Source organism: Ochotona curzoniae, unplaced genomic scaffold, assembly GCF_017591425.1.
Source record: "Ochotona curzoniae isolate NIBS_2020 unplaced genomic scaffold, NIBS_Ocur_1.0 scaffold_4506, whole genome shotgun sequence".
NCBI lineage: Eukaryota > Metazoa > Chordata > Mammalia > Lagomorpha > Ochotonidae > Ochotona > Ochotona curzoniae.
The window spans coordinates 15,388,281-15,411,474 of record NW_024467119.1 but is presented as its reverse complement, the minus strand read 5'-3'; the positions used below and the strand labels follow the sequence as shown (position 1 = coordinate 15,411,474).

Sequence of the window (23,194 nt, the reverse complement as noted above, 5' to 3'; positions counted from 1 at the left end):
GAAATGTGGATTCACTGTTTAATTATATATAGTTTTGATTCAACAAGACTGCAGGTCAAATCATGTCTTACTTGATATTGCTCTTGGCATTAATTATAAAAGCTCGTTTATAACCATTGTGACATACAGGTCATCTTAATTTTTCCAAATGGCATCCAGGCCCACAAACTTTGCTTGTTCAATCATGTTTATTTTGACCACAAGCAGTTACAAATTAACTACTTGATGGATTAGTTTTTGGATTACTTGTGCATATTAGCATGTGTAGTGAAATAAAGGAACAGCAACTGGAGACCGTGCCCTGGATATGACCAGGATGTGTGTGAAGCGTGTGTCTGTTTTGCTGCTGCTGCTACAACTGAGTTCTTTCTTCAGTTCTGGGAGCTGTGGAAAGGTGCTGGTATGGCCCATGGAGTTTAGTCACTGGCTCAATTTAAAGATAATCCTAGGTGAACTTGTGCAGCGAGGACATGAAGTAACTGTGCTGAGGTCTTCAGCTTCTGTTTCAATTGATGCCAAGAATGATTCTGGAATTAAATTTGAAACTTCTCCTTCATCCTCTACTAGAGAAGAAATTGCAACATTTTTTGAATATTGGCTCAACACATTGATAAATGATGTGCCAAGAGATAACTATTTAGAATATTTTCCATTATGGAATCAGTTCTTCATAGAATATTCTGATATTTATGAAAGTCTTTGCAAAGAAGTGGTTTTCAACAAGAAACTCATGGCAAAACTTCAGGCTTCAAAGTTTGATATTGTGCTTTCAGATGCCATTGCCCCCTGTGGGGAGCTGCTGGCTGAGCTGCTGCACATCCCCCTTGTGTACAGTCTCCGCTTCACTCCTGGCTACACGTATGAGAAGTACAGTGGAGGACTTCTGTTTCCTCCATCCTATGTGCCTGTTATTATGTCAGTTTTAAGTGGTAAAATGACATTTATGGAGAGGGTGAAAAATATGCTGTTCGTGCTTTATTTTGACTTTTGGTTCCAGACATTTAATGAGAAGAGGTGGGATCAGTTTTGCAGTGAAGCTCTAGGTAAGTCCATTTCAGTGGCTCGTGTGAACTCCAAACTCTCCTGTCCTTTACAGGTGAATATTTTTATCAAAGTAGAATCTGGGCAATATGTCTTTGCTTGGTGAAATCATTAGTAAAATATAAACTAATTTATTAATATCATAAATGTGAAATCTTTAAGTAACAAATTCTGGGGGAAGCCTTGCCTGTCACTATGTAGGGCATTCTGGAATGTCACGTAGTTTAAAAACTTATTAGGATTTGCTTGACAAATGACTTATTCACCCTATTCTATCACTCATATTACAAAGAGTTGGTGAAGACTTCTCTAATATCTTTATGAATAAAAACATGTAGGTTGAATAGTTACATACATGTCTAATGTTAGGTTAATTGACCTTGACAAAATAATTTTTGTTTGTGTAAATCTACTTCCTTAGTTCAAATTAAAGATTCGCTTTAATGTTCTCTAATGTTCTTCAATAACTTGTAAAATATAGATTTTTTTGCAGAAAGAGAAGGCTAAAAATTGTAGTTTGTAATAATGACCACATTTCTTCCTTAAGTCCTCAAAAAATGTGCTGTGTTAGGGTTATACATGTGCATACACCTTGCCTTTATTTTTGAATACTTTTTCCATTTTTTAACAATACATCCAGATCATGAGCAAAAATCTTTATTTTTATAAATTAAAACATTTCCCTATATATTTGCAAACATTTCAGTGCGTACATATTTCTCCAGTTAAATGTTCTTAAACTTCACAGATGAATCAAAAGCAATAGCAAGTAAAATGCACACAACCAAAATAAAAGCGAATTTAGATGTCTTATTGAAAAGAAGCCCAGGGACTAACACACTGAAAAGTAAAAGCCAGACTGAATTCTCCCAAGAAAGTTCTTTATTGATTTTATTTGCTGGATTTCATTGTCCCGGAGCTCAACTAGGAGTGTTGCATGTACTAGCTTTATAACTTCAGAGAATATGAAAAGCGTGCTTAATTCTATAGTGCCCTGTATCAGTCAGAAGTGTGACTCTACTGAGTTGACATTAAAAACTTTGTTTTTATATATCTATGATGTGAACACTGCATAAATTATGTATGTAAATAAGCGTATTTCTTTTATGAATGCTCACACACTTCCCACATCACTGGTTGCATAATTCAAATACAGCTCAGAAAATTACATGTCATGCTTCATGACTTCATTATCCCTCATTGTCTTCATTTGTGTCTCCTTTCAGGAAGACCTGTCACATTCTCTGAGCTAATGGGCAAAGCTGATATGTGGCTCATTCGCAGCTACTGGGATTTGGAGTTTCCCCGCCCACTCTTACCAAATGTTGAATTTGTTGGAGGGCTCCACTGTAAACCTGCCAAACCTCTGCCTAAGGTAAAAATGCCACTGTTTTGTTTACTTTCCTTAGCATTTTCATTGGGACTTACTTTGCATTTCACATTAAGAGCATTGTACTGCAAGGAATGGGAAATAGAACTAGGATATAATGTCCTGCCAAGCAAAAACTCATAGGATAGACTTCACAATGAACATGGAAAGTTTAAATTCCAACATAATGTCCATTTCTGTGTATTATGGAAGTTCTCTTGTACGTTTCTATACCACCAAATGCATCCAGATTTCATTATCATTATGAAAGAACAGTATCTAGGAGATTTCGATAAAATGCACCAAACATTAAGATCTTCATTATTCTAAATACAAGAAATGAGCTCTATCAAATCAGCGGATACTTATGAAGATATAGAAAGGTAAAGTAAAGATAGTTTTTTTGATCTCACCAGCACTTTCTGTGAAGTTTGGAAAAATAGACATTGAAGCCGGTGTGTAAATGTTTTGCAAAAAGGATCCCAATGCCAAAAATACATCTATTACAGCGCATAAGATGACCTGAAATTAGTGATGTTCAGGAATAGATTAGGGAAAATGGGAGAGAGAGAAAAAGTCAAACCTGTGGGATTTATTTCACTAAAATATGTTCATTTGAATAAAGAGACTGATTTTGCTAGAGAAGTAGTTTTGTATCACACACTATCAAGAATTTTAAAACACAGTGTAAATTCGGTAGTTTGGGAACCAGAGCTAAGGAGTTGGCCAAGTGAGCTATGATCAGATTCTCCTCAATGGGAAAAACATTGAAGATGAAGTCACAAGGTTTATTGCAGTGAGGGGTGAGCATTAAAGAGATTGTTATAAGAATTCAGGAGATCTAACTAAAAACTAGGCTAAAATGTTAATGACATAATTACTCATGAATTTATAATGATGTAATTCCATAATGCATTGTTTGACAAAATGTTAATAAAATGGCTAAGATGTGTAGATATTGAAAGGAAATTCAGCCTGCCAAAGAGGCATCTGCTTTTCTAGAGCAACTGCAGCACTATGCACAAGGCAGGAGGTGGGAATGTTCTTTGGTGTGCTTTCACTGAGGAAGGCACATAACAATGGAACATTGCTCTGCAGTACAAGGTATGAAATCCTGTGATTTGCAAATCTACATCAATGGGGTTTGAAGTCATTATGCTAAGCCTAAGTAGTCTGGCACAGAAAAACAAATATTGCATGATTTCACTCATGTGTGTATCTGACAGAATTAATCTCTTAGAGATCAATACTGAGAGTAAAATGATATTAGTAGAGATTGGGTATGAGGAAGGATTGATAAACAGAAATTAAGTTATAACGAGAGATGGTGAAAAGTTCTAGTGTTCTAAGGCATAGTAGCATGAGTTTATATAATGTTAAGTTGCTACATAATTTTTTAAAAAATGCTAGAATAAAGGTTTTTAAAAATGTTTTTCTTATAAGGAGGTAATACACATTTAATAATAATAATATATGTTTATTGTGTATTTAAGATTAGAATCTTATGTACATTTGAGGATATCACAGGGTACCCTATAATTTATATATATATATATGTATATATCACTGAAAAGTAAATGAAGAAAATAAAATTCCTAGCATTAAGTCAGCATTCCAGAATCAAAGTGACTATAGACAGTATTGGCGCTTTTGTTTCAAGCTAAAATCTACAGACACCTGGGACAGAACATTGCTCTGTCTCAACTCATTTTCTACCTGATTAAATTTACATTCATAAGCAAAATCAGAAGGAGAGGAGCAACTGCCTGAAGTTACAAATAAATGTATAAATGTTTGCTAAAAGATGAACAGATGAAGGGTAAAGTTTTAATGTAAATATTGAGGGTCTTCCTCATTACTTAAGGCTAATAGAAAACCATTCCTCCTCAGAGTACATATGTGTCCCTGAAGAAGAGTTTATTGAAATATATAGAATTGCATTCATTTTTTTAAATTAACCTTTTTTGGGGGGAGGTAGTGGGGGTTGCTAGGGCAGATTTACAGAGGGAGAGAAAAAGAGGACAACATTCTGTCTGGTTTCTTTTTTATTTTAAGGATTTATTTACTTTTATTGGAAAGACAGATTTACAGAGAGAAGAAGTAGAGAGAAATATCCCTTATCAGCTTGGTTCATTCCTAAGTAGCTGCCACATAGCCTGCAGCTGAGCCCATCTGAAGCAGGAGCTAGGGGTTTTGTTCTGGGTCTCCCACATGGGTGCAGAGTCACAAGGTTTTGGCTTTGGTCTCCTAGATCACAAGAAGGGAGATAGACAGAAATGGAGCAGCTGGGACACGAACTGGCACTCATATGGTGTTAGCATCTATGCTATTATTCCAGGGTCCAGATGACACTCTTAGTAAAGGAATGTGAACATTTTACCTATTTTAAATTCATATTATACTATAAACATTCTGTTAGAAAAATTTTTTTAATGTTGCATTTTGTCATTTTCTAAGTGATACATTTTTGGTTACATTACATTGTTTTTCATTCATATTTAGCAGATTAGCAGAGTGACACTCTGCTACTTCTTTCTTCTCTCCTTCCATCAATCCTCACTCTCCCTCCTCCCTTTTTTCAAACCTTCGAGTTAGCATAGTCTAGTCTTACACTACAGCAAAAATTAAATACCTGGTTGGGTAAAAAGTTCAATAAGTACATAGCAAAAAGTACTTGGAGTTTGTTTAGTGGGAATACAGAAAATGCCTATAACCAGTAATTGATAGAAAAATGATCATTTCACCCATATACTGTAAATTATAAACTCACCACAGATCATTAAAATTATAGTAGTATATCATTCTTAACCACTGTTCTGACAATGATATAAAGCAATACTTACATATTGTAGTTATATCATACATATATTTTCTCTCATTTTTTCTTATTATTGTTTTTAATTTTAACTCCTATATATGAAGGAGAACAGTGAGAACATGTGATATTTGTCTTTCTTGCTCTAGCTTATTTCATTCAATACAGTCCTTCAGTTAAGTGATAATTTTAATTTATTTTTTTATTACAGCATCATACCCTGACATGACATGGTTGAAATCCAATATCTTTTCTGAATGCAATTTGTTTCTGTTATGCGGTAGCTTTCGTTGTTCCAAAGGCTGAGGTAGCATACAACGTATTTCTTCTCAACAATTCTTCTCATTACATAAAGAGAAAGTGACACTATTTGTTGGAGGGGGGAACAAGGAGGCAGAAAAGGCAAACCAGAAGGCGTGGGAGAGCTGCAATGATAAATATTATGTGTATTTGTTGTTATTCCGTTGCACAAATAAGACTTAAATCCAAGTCTGATTATGAAGTCTGTGTTCTTATCAATGCTTAACATATCTTTATAATCCCAAGCAGCTTGTTTACCCATTATTTGTTAAAATCTCAGATAGTCTGCCCTATTGAAAAAGAAAAAAATGACAGATATCCTCCAGAGACTTAAAAATACTTAGAACCTTTTGTCTTAAAAGACAAAATGGTGAAATTATGCAGAGGAAAGTAGCCAAGATGTGGAAAGTCAGTGTTTATAGCAGCCATATGTCAAAACAGCCATTGAAAATGGCCTAAACTCAATATTAAAGAATGAATACATAATCACAGTATGACAGTGTTTTAATAAAGACCTTTAGTAACATTAGATCAGTCATCCTAGGAAGTTCAGTTGGAAAAAGTAACAAAGTTAAAGGAAACAAGATTTTTTTCTGTAATATGTCACTGGTATTGTTCTTTACATGCATACTGTGTACTGCCAATTGAGACCGAACATAAGTTTATTTATGGCAGAATAAGAATTTGAGCCCATTGTAAGCACAACAATGTGACCATGCTTAATAGGACTACCTATGTTTATACAAATGCAAACGATAAAACATATCATCAGGGATGTATATTGCTTCAGCCATCAGTTTAGTGCTTTATTTATTATTTCATGATACAGTTGTATAGGCTGTGGGATTTCCATTACCCCTTCCCAAACTCCCTCCTTTCCAATGATTTCTCTTTTATTATTATACTAGCATACTCCTTCATAACCAATCATAAGTCCATCATTCTGCTAATTAATTGTATCCCGATATTGCAGGTATAAAAAAACAGCACACAGTCCAGAATCCTATGTTCAAGATAAATTTAAGAGTTTTCACTGGGAGTCCAATTTTATTTGCAAGTTGAGATGCATACTGCAATGTATCTTCACATCTAGATATGCTAGTCTCTATCACACAGTTTTATGCTTTCCCTTAAGTAAAAAGCCATAAAACAAAGTCAAAAACAGAATGTTAAAAACTTTACAATGTCATGAAGTTAAATAACATGCTATTGAATGACCAGCGTCTCTGAAAAGATGAAAGAGAAAATATAAAACTTCATTTAATAAACTGATGTTACTGAATGACTTCTGAGTCAGTGAAGAATTAAATAAAAAAGTTTTAATTTACTATGTAATAAACTATTTTGAATAAATGAAAACAAAAATATCAAAACCTGTGAGATGCAGCACAAACACCATGAAAGGGCTGTTTATTTTATGTTTTACATGAAGAGTGCCTTATATTGGAGAGAATATATGATGTTTGTTCTTTTGTGACTGATTTATTTCACTGAGCATAAAATTCTCTAGTTGGGACCATTTTTTGGCAAAGGGTAGAATTTTGCTTTTTTAAAAATGGCTGAGTAGTGTTCCATGGAGTAGATGTACCAACAGGATCAGGTAACATCTGATCACAGTGCAAAAACCACAGGGGACTAACATCCATGATTTGCAACAGCATCAGAAACTCAATGACTGCAAAAAAGGAACAACCCCATGAAGCAATGGACGAAGGAAATGAACAAACATTTTTCAAAGAATAAATGGCGAATAGACAGATGAAAAAATGCTCAGTCTTGCTAGCCATCAGGGCAATACAATTGAAAACAACCACTGAGGTTCCACCTAACTACAGTGGGATTGGCGTACATTCAGAACTCTACTGACATAACCTGCTGGCATGGACGTGGGAAGTAAGCTGCCCTCTTTCACAATTAAGTATTGAAGTCAGTCAGGAGAAAACTGAAAATGAACCTAGTGTATCACTCAGCTATTCTTCTGCTGGGAATAAATCCAAAGGAAATGAAATCTGGATAGGACAAAGGAGATATGTAATCCTATATTTACCGCAGCAAAATCTGTAATAAAAGACACATGGAAACGACACATATGCCTGTCTACAGAAAAATGGATAAAGAAATTGGTACATCTACTCCATGGAATTTTCTGATAGCATGAGAATTGCTCCCTTAGTTAACTATTGCAGTTCCTTCACAAGTGTTTGCAGTCATGCTGAATTGTTCTGATGGATCAAATTCTTTCTTCCCAGGACATGGAAGACTTTGTGCAGAGCTCTGGGGAAGAGGGAGTCGTGGTGTTTTCTCTTGGTTCAATGATCACTAACATGACAGAAGAGAGGACCAATGTGATCGCATCAGCCCTTGCCCAGCTTCCACAAAAGGTCAGAAAAACGTCCTAATGGCGGACAGCCATTAGCCAGTCTTTACAAGGAGACTGATTACAGAAGAGTCCCACCATGAAAGCAAATGTAATATGAAAGATAATATTTATTTGAGATAACAGTTTAAAAACAATAAATTTGTAGCTACTAGAAGAGCCAATAGGCTATTCATAATAGTAAATAATGTTGGCATAAATATCTGATCAGAAATGAAAGTATTTAATAGGTGCAGGATCAACTTTCACCATCATCAAAAACATTGCAGGCAAGGACAAAGGAATCACCCAGTTCTGCAATGTCATTTGCTTTTTTTCTTTGCAGAATAGTTGGTGCCACTGTATATACTAAGATTGTTATGAAAATTCAAATGCATTTGCTAACTGCAGTAGCACAACTGCATTGACGTTTTTGAAATAAAAAGCTGAGGTGAAACTGTGGCTTAGGATGTCAATACAATCTGATTCTTCACTTCCCCTGCTTTTGGATTAGTCCCATTCTGAGTGTTACTTAGGAGTCTCCTTAGAGAAAGGCAAATCGGTGCTCATTAACCCTGTGCTCAGGTAAAAAGATAAAGAGTGCAAGGGGATGAGAAGAGAGGGAGGGTGATGAAACCTACTTGAGTTTTAAGCAAAAAGAAGTAAGGGATTGGTGAAGACAGGTGGACTCTAATAGTGGACATAGTGTGTTATACAATGTGGCTTAAGGAAGTATGTTACTGGATGAAGAGATTAATACCTCCTCCAGACTGAGGAAGGAGAAAGAATATAGGAAGAAGTCTATAAGAAGCAAGCTCACATGGAAGAGTTCCAATGTACTTCTCTAACATGTATGATACATTTTAATTTGCTAAAATATGTTAACTTTGACAATCATGATATTTATGAAGTATTTATTAGTTTTCCATGTGAAAGTTATTTCTACTAATCATAGCTACTCTAAATGTTTTTATTCTACCCACCTCAATCTTTTGGCCACTCTAATCGATTGCCCTTCTTTCCTTATCATTTCTAGGGAAGGCACTTAATTAGGTGGTCTCTTAGCCCCTTTAGAACTCTGAAATAGATATTTTCTTTACTTAACAGGTTCTGTGGAGATTCGATGGCAAGAAGCCAGATACCCTAGGATCCAACACTCAACTCTATAAGTGGATCCCCCAGAATGACCTTCTTGGTAAGACCCTGGAAAAGAAATGCTGTAACCTAATGAGTAGCAGTCAGTTAAGAAAGTAGTTTATCAGGAAGGTGCATGACCGCTTTTTATTGAGAAATTCAGTCTCAAACTTTTATAAGTTATTTTCATATCTTAGAAATGTACTGATTGATAACAATTGACACATTATTATGCACATATACCTCATGTCCATTATCCTATTTCGAGTGACAATATTTACCACACAGTATTTCCCAATGACTTCCTGATGAAGGGGCTCCTGGAAGAGCAGTTCAGGTGTCTCTTGAGGCACTTGTGGCCTACATTGTAGTATATAGGCTGGAATTGCACTTGTGTTTCTAATTGGAACTTTGGGCTAATGTGTACCACAGGAGGTAGCAGGCTCAAGTCCTTGGGTCTCTGTGTCCATTGGATTACCCACAATGGAGACCCAGATTGAGTTCCTACAATCTGCCTTGATGCTGCCAATCCTTCATTGCAGGCATTCACATAGTGAAATAAGCAGTGGAAATTCTCTCTCTGTTCACTTTTGGAGTCAGTATTTTGAATAAATGAACTTCTAATAATACTCATAAAATTTCCCATTTGTCTCTGTTGTTGAATATAGTTTCTTCCTCTGCTTTTCTCTTGATACAGAAACTCAAGTGGCACTAACAAATAATTAGATCTTTGATTAGGATCATATGTTTACTGGTCAAGTTTTAAGTCATGATAAAACTAGTATCACTTCTTCCTTGTAGCCATCAGTTCCCATCTGATGCATTTAGCTGCCTGTTTTTCTAAGTCTAAAGCATATTAAAAGCATTCTTATGGCTATTATGACCTGTTTATGGAGAACTCTCTTTTCCTGCTTCTTACTCTGCATTTCCCACTTCATGTTTAAGGCTTTTAAAATAATTTCAGTGAAAATCCTGCAATCCTAGGTCACCCAAAAACCAAAGCTTTTATCACTCATGGTGGAGCCAATGGCATCTATGAAGCAATCCACCATGGTGTCCCTATGGTGGGTCTTCCTTTGTTTGGGGAGCAACATGATAACGTTGGCCACATGACAGCCAAGGGAGCTGCTCTCATCCTGAACTGGAGGACAATGTCAAGTGCAGAATTGGCCAATGCCTTGAAGACAGTCATTAATGACCCTTCGTGAGTATTGTTTTTCATTATATGTTATTTATAAATAAGTGTTGTCTGAAGACTTAATTTATTCTAAAATGGACATTTTGTTGAATACAGATTTGGTTACATTTGGAAGACAATCATGAATAATTTGTGATAATAAGCCACATAAGTACTTTTCTGAATGATTTTGGAGTACTATTTTCAGCAGTTTAAGGATAGTGCATATATTTTTAGTTCCAAGGAAAGTGCAATGTGGAGACTCACTGGAGAAGAACACAGAATTGCAGGGAAGCCTTAGGAAGAGTGCTGAAGCATGAATAGTGACCCATGAACACTAGAGTAGCAGTAACAACCTTCTGTGTATTTATGACTATTAGCAGGAAAACTCTGAAAATGTGGTTTTCAGTAGACTTTTGTGTGTTTAATTTGATCATAAAGCATGATTACAGAAATAATACCCATGGGAAATCAAAAGGACATGACAGTGGATCATGTTAGCATATCTATTATCTTAAGACATATTCTTTGTTTTCTAAATTTTTTACTTAGTTCTTTTCAGTAAGCTAGAATAACATAATCAGTCTTTATTTTGCCTTGCATTTAATGCTTCTCTGATTTCCTTATCTCAATGCTTTGATTTTGGCATGAATAATTAGCAGTTATTTTCAAATGTACTCAGTGAAAAAACTAATTGGAAAAAGAAAAACTTCGCATAACTAAGACCATACTGGTGATTCTTATGAATGTGGTTCAATTATTCTTTCACAAATTTTAAATCAATGATGTAATTGACTTTAAATAGTAGGTTATAGTACTGTAAATTAATGACAAAAATTTTTGTAACAAGTACTATTTCGATATCAAATTCCCCAGAAATGTACCTGACATTTCTCAAGTGCTTCGTACCAAATCTATATTTTGAAACTAACTTAAATATTGTGCATCAGGTTTTAATGTCATTGCATAGAGAATAATTCAAGCTTCACAGATCATGTCAGGTCATCCAGCTATTGTAATTTCTCTTGGCTTTGTGAGTTAGATGATTTCAATTTCTTGCTTGCAATATTGGAAATACTTGCTTTTTCTCAGTTTCTTCTTTTTATGTTATAACTCAATGCGATCAACTAATTTCAATTTCTAAACTCAAGTCTGTAAGATATTTACTGAAGAAAATATTTTCCTTTGTCTTCCACATTCACGTGATGTTCATCTTTACCATTTGTGTAAACTTTTTACCTATCACAATTCTCATTGATTCTAACAATTATGTGAATGTGATTTGCCTTCAGCTATAAGGAGAATATCATGAAGTTGTCAAGAATTCACCACGATCAGCCCATGAAGCCCCTGGATCGAGCTGTCTTCTGGATCGAGCATGTCATGCGCCACAAAGGAGCCAAGCACCTTCGGGTTGCAGCCTACGACCTCACCTGGTACCAGTACCACTCTCTGGATGTGATTGGGTTCCTGCTAGCTTGTGTGGCAATTATTATTTATCTTGTCATAAAATTGTGCTTGCTTGCCTTCCAAAAGGTTGTAAATACAGGAAAGAAAACAAAGAGAGATTAAAATTACTTTGTGCATAGACTAACAGCCCTGTAAGTTGATATCGCACCTTTTAACTCAACCACTTTGGATCTAGATGTGGAAAGATTATCCTGCACATTTTAAGAAATCTGTGCTTATTTGATTTCTACAAATATTTTATCCCTGACTATACATCAAATAATGTACAATGTTGGCTCTTAACCTCCTCATATATTTTAAATATTTTAAATATTTTATATCATTTGCATTCTAAAGAGATTTTATTGTGGTTGGAATGGTGAGATTGGCACGAATTCAGAACAGTTGAACTGCCAAAACTGTTTGATCAGTGCCCTTGGAGCATGCCATACATCAGGGACCCTGGGATGGTTGGGAATGTGGGTGTTTCTTTTGCCTTTGTCTCTTCCCATTCCCCAGATACAGGAAGGGAAAAGAATGTGGAAACACTGATCTTACCGACTTTCCTGTAGCGTGTCACCATTTGAGACCTAATCAACCATGTAAGATCATCAAAATAAAAAGAAATTAATTTAAAAAAATCTATGTGTTATTGGATTCCTACTGAAGTTCACCTTTATAAAACAGTATCTTATTCTTACACCACTCTCATCTACTGATATAATTGGCAGATACCCTGTGTTGTTTCAACATGATTATGGATGTTTTCATTCTTTTTGATTTGGAATATGTGCATGTTTGCAACAGAACTAGGAAATGATTGGATATTTGGTGAGTTTATTATACTTCATGGATTTTAAAAATTGGGAGGTGTTGACTTTGTTGCAAAAAATTGTCTTTTTATTTTACTATGTTTAGATTTGTCTCATGTAAATACTTCAGTAATTTTTGGCATTTGGTATTTGACATTGCCTGAGGTCTATTTTATAAAGCATTTATACGTATTTGATATTTATATATGTGTCTCTATATATAGACACATTTGATATATATACACTCATATACACACAAATATATACTCATAAAAATAAAAGTTTTTTTTTTTGAATTTAAGTTAAAAGAAAAATAAAAGATCTTTGTATACATACAGTGCATAGTGGACTAACAGCCAAAATGTACAAAGAACTGCAAAAATGCACCAAAATGAAAGCAAACAATCCTGTTGAGGAACGAGTGAAGGACATGCGCAGACATTTTTCAAAGGAAGACATACAAATGGGTAATATGTAAAATGCTCAGGTTCCCTAGTTATTAAGGAAAGGCACATTAAAATTAAAAAAAAATTTTCACTGGAGTTTCACATGGCTCAAGTGAGAATGGTTTACATGTAGAAAACCACAAACAAGGCCAAGTGAGGTAGTGTAATGGTAAAGTCATCATTTTTCACTCAGGGATCCCATGTGGGCACTGGTTCTAATTCTGGCAGATTTGCTTCCCATTCAGTTCCCTTCTTGTGGCCTGGGAAAGCAGTGAAGGACAACGAAAAACCTTGGGACCCTGCACCTAGTGGGAGACTTGGTGGAGCTCCTGGCTCACCTCAAGTCATTGCACTCACTTGGAAGTGAACCACTGGACGGAAGATCTTCCTCTCTGTCTCTCCTCCTCTCTGTATATCTGCCTTTCCATTAAAAATAAATAAATCTTAAAAAACCACAACCCACAAACAAAAATCATTGCAGAGAATGTAGGGTTAAAGACACCTTGATCTACTGTTGGTGGAGGTGTAAACTAGTACAACCACTGTGATAGTCAGTGTGGAGGTTACTCAGAGCAGCAGCCATCTCTCTCCTAGGATTATATCCATAGAAAATGAAATCTTCATCTGAGTGAATGACTTGTAATCCTACACATATACCAGAGCAATTAGAAATACCCAATCATGAAAACAACCCTATACTCATCAACAGATGAATGGATAAAGAAACTGTGATATATCTACTCAATGTCATGCTACTCAGATGCTACTCAGTCATAAAGAACATTAAATTCTAACATTTACAAAAAAATGGTCCAAAATTGAGACATGATGCTTACTGAAATCAATCAGTCCCCAAAGGACAAATATCATAGGTTCTTTCTGATACAAAAAAACCTTCAGGCAAATCATAAATTAATAAATACAGGTAAACTATTTTAAAAATATTTTGAGTCATTGATCCATTTCTGCTCATTTATTAACCAAACATGTTACTCATGTTATATATCATTACTCTTTCTAGTGTAGTTTAGTTTAATAATTAGTCTTTGCTCTTGTATCAAATTTATAGCAGATATTAAATATTTGGTTAAATGTTTTTGCAAAACTGTTAGTTAATAGCTTTCGCTTAATATTTTTCCTCAGAGTCAACAACCTGGTGACTCAACCTTATTTCTTCATTTCTTCTCTACTCTCTATAAATCTCTAAAAAGCTTTAAAAATCTTCCTGCTCTCAAAAAGTAATGAGTCATCTTTTTTTTTTTTTCTGTGATAACATATAAACAACCAGGTAAACGAATCATCTCCGCATGGACATTACTTTACAGCGTTTCTAAATTTCTCTGGACATAGCTTATGAATTCTCAATCTATTTCAACTATTAAATTTTTCCTTTTCTTCTATTTTTCCAATGTAAATAAATAATAAGCCTACATTTACTAATATATAATTCAAACACATTCTGTTTTGAGTTGTTCATCCTTACAGGTATTCCTTATAATCCTCAGAGATAAGCTATATTAAATGTGCACATCACATCCTAAATAGTGATTCGTATATGTTTAAAAAATGGGATATCCCCTAGAGACACTTTCTTAATTTTTAATGCTTAATTTTAAATATTTGCCTCAAGGAGACTGTGGCTGGCAAACATTTTAAACATCTACTTTTCTGATATGACCTTATAAATCCCTGTCTGGGTGAGACAACTGAGTGGTTGATATTCTGGAACATTAATTACTTGGCAGAGATTATGCTGCTATCTCTGCAGAATTTCTTGATTGATCCTCTGAAACACAATGGGTTCGCTATGGTTCATTTGGTTCATATGGTTCATTTGGCCAGCAGTCGCAGCAAAACAGCCCTGCCCTTGAAGAAGATGGGTCCTCCAGCAGATCTTCCTCAAAGCACAGGTGAACTTGACAAAAGTGTTAACTTGTACCTTACCTTCCATTGTTGCAAATGACTGAACAGGCAGATAAGGGGCCTATGATTTGAGTTAAAGACTACATTTCCCTGCAATGTGGAGATCAGAGAGGCCCACGTTTGCAGAGGAAAAGACAATTGCCTTAATATCTATTTAGGATTTCATATTTTTCCATTATGCTTTGGTATCCCCCCTCCATGTTTATCCCTGGCTAAATAATTTGGTAAATATCTCATTGCCTTTGAGAAACACCCACTTTTTTTTTTTTTGCCTCAGCCAAGTTTTGTCTTTCCATGTAATGATAAAACACTATACTGGGAAAATCAAATCTCAATTGTACTGTTATTTCATATTAACACCTGAAATATCAACCTATGAATTGGAGTAAGTGTAGTGGGATGGAAGAATTAAAGAATTAAAATTTACCCATGGTAAATTTTTCATATTTTGTCATTAAAAAAAAGCACACAGCAACAACAACAAGAAAAAGAAATTTTGTGTAATCATTTAATTTCTCCTTCCTAGAATAAATAATGTAATCATTGACATTCCAATGTGCACGGGCTAATTGCCTGACACGATGGAGGTTTGTCTCCTCTCAACCTTGGCTGCACCACAACAGTATCTCATATTCTGAGCAAGCTCAATTGTGGAAATTGGCAGCAGCTTCATGACCCGGAGAAGTATTGAAAGATGACTGCTCTGACAACTTCCACAGTGACAACAGTTGCATTTATTACAATAGGACTTTTTATATTCAAGCCTGTGTCAACCCCCTTATGTTTAGGCTATAGGAATGTTAAGTTTTAATTTCAGCATTGATAGTACTAATTCCCATAACTGTGGATTTTATACCAGTATCAATAATAGTCCAGATTTTTCCCAAGAAAATTACATTCTGCTTGTGCTATGTGCTCAGTCACACATTTGGTTGCATGTTAACCTTACATGAGAATGAAAACACTCCCCAACAGAAGGGCTCTTGTTTAACATGTATTCTAAACTAATGTACTAGGCAAAACACTTCATGGGGTGCCAGAGTCCAGTTCCAGCTAAGTTCGGAGCTCGGAAAGGGTGCATGGAGTCAGCGATAAGAAAAGACACAGACACTGTCATTTATTGCACTCTCACAACAGCTCAAGAAAAAGCTGTCCTTTTTATTTACTCAGACACCTCACTAGTTTCTACACAAGCAACTAATTGTTCTATTTTTACTTCAAAACTAACGGGGCATGTAGAAACATTAAGTCACTCAGTCTGCACTTTAGGGTTAAGCAGGTGCCCCTAAAGATAATTCTGCAAAATGCTGTATTCATATTCTTCAAAGCAAGCCATTATTCATTCTTCAATAGTAGCCATGGAGCGACAGCCAGGACTGCAAGGCCAAGGCACATGCGATTACCTGCTAATCAGTAGTACACTCCTACCACATTTCCATTTCTACAATTTCCCCATTATTTAATGGGAAAATAGGTAACAAGGGAAAAAATGTAAAATCTAAAACAAAAGTTTCAAATGTTAAATCCCCCTACAATGATAGACTCAACAACCCCATAAAGAATGAAACAGTAATCTGAGCCCGGCGCAATAGTGCAGTGGTTAAGGTCCTTGCCTTGCACGCCAGGGATCCCATATGGGCACCGGTTCTATCCCGGAACCCCACTTCCCATCCAGCTCCCTGCCCGTGGCCCGAAAAAGCAGTCAAGGACGGCCCAAATCCTTGGGACCCTGCACCCACGTGGGAGACCCAGAAGAGGCTCCTGGCTTCGGATCAGCATACCATTGACCTTTGCGCTCACTTGGGGAGTGAATCATCTGACGGAAGATCTTCTTCTCTGTCTCTCCTCTCTGTATATCTGCCTTTCCAATAAAAATATAATAAATCTTAAAAAAAACAAACAATAATCAAAAGCATTTTCTTTAATAAAAGCATCCTTAATTCCTGTAAGTAAAAATTATAAAATCAGCCAAAGCAATTACATTTTCTATGCTCCAAAAAATTGCAAAGACAGACTAGCCTTTGAAATAACAATAACTATATTTATTGCCATAGCAGTTTCAGCTCTCACTCCCATCACTTGCATTAATATTTATGATATTTTCAAGCCCCTTCCCAGAAGGAGTGCTACATGTCTGGGCCAAATTCTGAAGCAATGGTTAAGTACCAAATAGTGTGTCCAAAAATGGCACGGGATTAATTGTGCTCCTGTGTGTAAATTGTCAAAGGCCCATTCACCAAGACATTATCAGTGACATTAACTCTCAAGCTCACATCGGTTGCAAAAACCGTCTCACAGGGGCAAACAACAATGTCTCAATAGATTACAGAATTCTTAGTGGGGTGCTTGAGTGTCCATGCAACCAGGAAGTGAAACAGCATCAAGGTGATCAGAGAGACTTCCGCCAGGCCTTGTCAAACAGCTGGAAGCTCCCCTGGGCCCTGCCAAACAGGGGAGCTGTTCTCTTCACACCTTTGTGTTATCCACACCCACCTCACAGACCCCAGCAATGGGGCTTACCATTTTACTATTATGAGACATTTTTCATGTGTTAATTATACTCTGTGTTCTTGCATTGATAATTTTAATCCCACAGATTTCTATTTACACCTTTTTGAGAGTGCTTGTAGATGTGCAGATCCCTGTCCATCCTGATAATACAAAGGTAATCCGAAGCAAACCACAGGAATATTTATGGGAAAATGGCAATGCCAACTGACGTCATCAACTTGCAACATTCAAGCTTTGAATGTAAGTGGCCTAATTAGAGGATACAGCGTTGCTGAATTAATCAAAAGCCAAAATTTATTTACATGCTGCCTATTAGAAACATACCTCACCAATAAAGACACATATAATGAAGATGAAGGGACAGAAAAAGACACCTTCTGCAAAATAAAGTTATGAATGAATAGCTGTATTAATATAAAAAATATACTTTTAGAAAACAATTGTTAAGAGAGAAAAATATCATTAGATAAACATTAAGGGATCAATTCAACAAAAATATGTGATTGTAGTAAATATATACCCATCAAATGCTGGAACATTCAGTTTTTCAAATAAATATTGTACGGCCTCACAGCAACTCGCTGAGTGGGATTATACAGCTGGTGCGCACTGCAGCATTGGTGCCAAAACTCCTAGGACACTTTGTGGGGGTGAAGGATTGCAAGTTGCCCTGGAAGAGATTCCAGGGATATACTCAAACAGAAGGCAACTGAGAGTGTGTTTGACAGGTGTGAATGACTTCTGGGTGCTTCCACAAACATGATACTACACTCGCAGGTAATTGAGGGAATTGAGACAGGATTGTTCAGAAACGGTAATACAGAGAACATGTCTGGGTCAGGACAAAGCACCTGTTCATATGGAAGAGTTGGGCTGGGCTGGGTCCCATCACTTGTCAGGGTGTGAGACAGCCAGGATTGGGGGGCAGGCTAGAAAGGCTAGGAACAATACCTGCCAGTGAGTGACAGAGCAGGGTTGAGTCATGTCAGGCTGTGCTGCAGCACTTACTCGCATATGGGAAAACTGGATTCAGTAGATCTGTGGGCTTGGTCCTGCTAAACTACAGTACGTATCAATGTAAATGAGAACTGGGACTGGGGCAGGCCAGGCCAGGCAAACCTGTGGCACTCTCCAATACCTGCTAGTACTGAGATTAGAAGTGGAATGTGCTAGGCATGTAGGAGTGGTCCCACAGGCAAGACAGGATGTTTTAAGCTGCAGCACTCACTAGGTTATGCAGAAATGGAGGGGTGGGGTATAAAATGTGAGTCTATTGCACCCAACAGCATGTGTGAGATCCTGTGTTGGGGTCTGGCCTAATAGGGGAACCTTGAGGACTCCCTGGCCAGTCAAGGATGCAGCTCCCATTGGTGTATGTGTGGACCCTGTAAGGGCAGTCATGGTTGAGCTAGGCAATATCTCTCACTGACATGTGCAGGAGCCAGGATAGTATATGGACTGAGCCACACTAGGTGGCAGCACCTGTTATTTCACATGAAAGCCAGACTAGTTATTGATCAGGCTGGGATAAGCTGCAGTACCCTTGGCACACGCTGGCACCAGGGTTGGAAGTGAGTCCAGTAGGTGCTAATTGAAGCCACCTTGTCCTGGCTGCCAGTGTACATGAAGTATGGTCCTGGGTGGGCAGGGTCAGGAGGATGTTGCAGCCATAAGTTAGTTCACATGCAAGATAAGGCTGTGGGGCAAGACTGATCATGGGACAACATTCACCTGGTGTGTGGGTTGGCTGGCAAGAGGGAAGCACCTGGCCTGATGATGCACTAGCTGACACACACAGAAATGAAGTCAGGAAATCTCCCTGGCTACGTTTCTTGGGGACTTCCCAACTAGACAACTGGACTGAAACCCTGTCTTAACAGAAAACTGCAGGATATGTGGTCTGACCTTGGATTGCATGTATCAGGGCTGGGTTTCCTTGTCTGCTGATGTCCTTCCTCCACGCAAAGGCACACAGAGAAGGTGAGACTTAGCTCATCTAGGATCAGGGTCTCTGGGGCATCATCAAATTACCACCCTCCCTTCCCTTTCCTCTGCTTGGCCTCCAAGCCAGGTACTGATGTAGCACTCTTCCCCATTGTGGTCATAGGAGAGAGAGAGAGAGAGAGAGAGAGAGAGAGAGAGAGAGAGAGAGAGAGAGAGAAAGAGCAGAACTGAAGCATTTGTCCTACCCACCTGCCTTCATGCCTTGCTCCTTTCCCTCCTGATTAGAGCCTACTTGGATACGTATCTCTCTCAATTAATCAATATCAACAATAAATATAAAACAAATGCTAATCGAAATAAAGGGCAGCATATAGTCTAATTCACTCATAATGGGAGAATTCAACAATCAATTAGAGAATCAAAGACTTGAAAGAGCTAAATCATATGCTGATGAAAGAGCATTCTTCAACAAATGGCACTGGGAAAATTGGATCTTACTTATTTTTCCCTTGGTCTATAATTCTTTCCTGTCACCAATTTTAGTTTGGGTTTGTAATTGTCTTGTAATTCTTTCAATGTAGTTATTTTCATTGTAGTTGTTAGATTTATTTAATTTTTTAAGTAGGCACTAATTACCAAAATTGTTGAATTTCCTGTTCTGTTTGTGTATTGTTTCCTGTTTCTTTCATTTCAGTTGTCTCAAATTTTTTAAAGATGCATTTATTTTTATTGAAAAGTCAGACACACAGAGAAGGAGGAGCAGAGAAAGTTATTCCATTTGTTGATTCACTCCCCAAACAGCCTCAACAGCCAGAGCTGAGCTGATCTGAAGCCAGGAGCCCAGAGCCCCTTCCAGGTCTTCCACGCAGGTGCAGGGAAGGCTTTGGCTCATCCTCTACTCCTTTTCCAGGCCACAGACATTGAGCTGAATGGGAAGCAGTGTGTACAGGACACAAACTGGTGCTCACATGGGATCCTGGCATGTGCAAGGTGAGGACTTTAGCCACAAGGCTACTGTGCCAGGCCTTCACTTTTTTTTTTTTTACTTGCCTTTTTTTTTTTTTTAGTTCCTTGGCTCATTCACCATTCAAGAACATATTATTTTATTTCTTGGTTTATTCCATTGTGAACTTATAAACGTGACAAATCTTTTTCTTTGAGATTTTTTGGGGGTGACCTGAAGTGTAATCTATTTTAGAGTATGTGATGTAAGCTATTGAAATGCGTAATCTGCAGCTGCTAAATAACATGTTTTATTAATTTTTTAAAAATTGTAAAGATTTATCTATTTTTACTAGAAAGGCTGATGCATAGAAAGGAAGAGACATAGAAAGAACCTCCATCCACTGGTTCACTGCCCAAATAGCCGCAACAGTTGGAGCTAAGCCAATCTGAAGCCAGAAGCCAGGAGGTTCTTCCAGGTCTTCCCAATGGGTGCAGGGAACCAAGGCTTTGAGTCATCCTCTATTGCTTTTCCAGGCCACAAGCAGGGAGCTGGAAGGGAAATGGTGTGGCGGGATACAAACTGGCGCCAATATGGGATTCTGGTACACGTAAGGCAAGGACTGTGGACACCAGGCTATAGCACTGGGTCTTATTGTTGTTGTTTTAATTTTAAAATCCTTTGTCTGTGTTATCTAGCTACCAATGAAAGTAGGATGGTTATGCTAAGATTATCAAGACATTGGTGGCTGGCTTATTTGTAAGCTCTTTAGATCTGCTGTCTTCATAAGGTTGGATACTGAAGTATTAAGTATTAATGTCCTTATAATTGTATTTGCTTTTGTTGAAAAGATACTATTTCGATAAATAAGGACTTTCTGTGTGGAAAGCTTTTTATGTAAGTCTATTTTATCTTACAGAAGTAAACTTATTTCCATGTTAAAATACATTTCTTGCTATATCTATGTTTGTCTGTTTAATTTCACTGATGAATTAACTTACTGTAGGCAGCATAAAATTGGGTCTTGTTATTTTATCAAGTTAGCCACTTAGAATCTTTAATGCTGAAGTGAAATTTGTAGTTGAAATTCCTATTGATATGTAAATACCTACACTTGTCATTTGTTATAATGTGTCTGGTTGTTTTGTGTGTTCTTTGTGTTATTTTTTATTTTAGCCTCTATTCTTACTTTGCTTTGTGGTTTTCTGATTTGTTCTATTGACAGGGGTCATTTTTTTTCCTTATTCTCTTTTCTGTTACTGCTCAATCAGAAATTCTGTGGCTTTTCAGATGTTTATAATGGTAGTCATTTTCCTTTCACAGAGAGTATAAATCTCCTTAAAATATTTCTTGTAAAGCCACACTTCATGTGAGAGATTTCCTAGTTTTGCTATTGTTAGTAAGATGTTTACTTAGTAAAAATACTTCACTTCCTCTTCACTTTTGGAGTTTTTCTGGATACAGGATTCTCACAAGTATATACATAAATTTCTTTTATGAATTCAAACACGTCTTCCCAGTCTACTCATTTCAGGCTTCTGCTGAGAAAATGATGGATAGTTTATTGGGAATTATTGTATATATGATTTCAGATTTTCTTTTGCTTTTTTTACACTGTTCTCTTTGTCTTGGTCTTTCAATAGCTTGAATATAATATAATTCAGACATTTTGTTTTTCTCAAATGTTTGTGGTCCTTTTGGCTTCTTGTCTAGGGTTTCAACAAGTTTTGTCATTCTCTTGTTTTCTAGAGATTTCACAATGCAAATGTATTTTTTTCTTTTGATTCAAAGGTGTCCTATTAGTCTCAAAGTTTTTCTTCACACTTTCAACTCTTCTGTTGTTAAATCTGTGTTATTTTAAGAGATCTATTTCCAGACAAGATTAACTGTCTCCAGCTTCAGAAGTCCATTTTTTAGGTTCTTCATTCATTTTAAAATGCTATTTACTCAGTTTTCAGGGCCAAGACTCCATACTGATTTACATTATCTCAATTTCTTTGCTATATTTCTCATTCAGATAATAAGTTATTTTTCTTTTTCTTTTAATTAATGGTACAATTATATGAATTACTTTTCTATCTCTTTGAATTGTCTTTATTCTCTTGAATTTTACCAAATTTCCATATAATAATTTGCTGAATTTATGAATATTTTTGCTTGCTTAGAGTGCTGCAATAGTCCTTTAGGGCTGTCAAATTGTCTTACCTTACACTTTTGGGACTCTATGCTAATCCTGGTGCATCAGAATTGTATAAAATTTAAGGTATCTTTCATACAAAATGGCTTTCTTCTGGAGCTCTTAAGATGTCATTAGGTAGGCCATATTAATTTTTGATCTGGGTTGGCAGCGAAATTTAGTAGCACTGTGGTTTCATCAATTATTATCTTTTCAAACTGCGTTTGTTGTTGCTTAATAGGTAAAAAAAAATTGTGAAATTTCTTTACCAATAAAGGTGAAGGCCACTTTGACAGGGTACATTCACCAAATAGTTTTGAGGACAGTGTACCCAGTTTTTTATTTGTTCACTGTCAGTACCTGTGGGTCTCAAGAGAATGGAGTTACCCTGGTTAGGGAAACACGAGCAGGTATGCATGGTAAGTTACAGAAGGTATGAGGCTGTTAATTTTTCAAAGGCTGAATGTGAAAATAGCAAACTTGAATTGCCTGGGTATGCTTGGTACATTGTCAAGTGGAGCACTTCACAATGGCTGAAGATTACACAGTGGCTAGGTCTTCCAGTAGACTGAAACATGACATTTCCAGTGTTTCAGAGTTGTGTAGCTTAATTTTCAAGGTCTTCAATCATTAATGTGCTCAGAAATGACTGTTTACTAATTTATCGCAGTTGCCTATATGATTTCTAGGTGCCTCACTCAACTAATCCACTCACAGTAGGCGTTCCAGGCACTTACTGAGTTTGAGGTGTGGGTACGTGTGTGTGTTTGTGTTTCTGTGTGTGTATGTTTGGGAACA

At 36.7% G+C, this 23,194-nt stretch overlaps 1 protein-coding gene across 4 annotated transcripts; it reads left to right on the top strand.

Moving 5' to 3' along the window:
* Positions 1-307: 307 nt before the first annotated feature.
* On the top strand, positions 308-12,067 carry LOC121147017 (UDP-glucuronosyltransferase 2B13-like). Of its 4 annotated transcripts, XM_040966683.1 has the most exons (7): positions 317-578; positions 933-1,043; positions 2,268-2,416; positions 7,775-7,906; positions 8,989-9,076; positions 10,000-10,219; positions 11,485-12,067. In XM_040966683.1, exons 1-7 carry the CDS (start codon positions 317-319, stop codon positions 11,762-11,764), a joined length of 1,242 nt encoding a protein of 413 aa, XP_040822617.1. In that variant the 3' UTR covers positions 11,765-12,067. The 4 variants fall into 4 exon arrangements, with proteins under 4 accessions (XP_040822614.1, XP_040822617.1, XP_040822616.1 ...); XM_040966680.1 differs by having other exon boundaries at positions 308-1,043; XM_040966682.1 differs by lacking the exon at positions 933-1,043 and having other exon boundaries at positions 317-795; positions 2,272-2,416.
* The last annotated feature ends 11,127 nt before the right edge of the window (positions 12,068-23,194 follow it).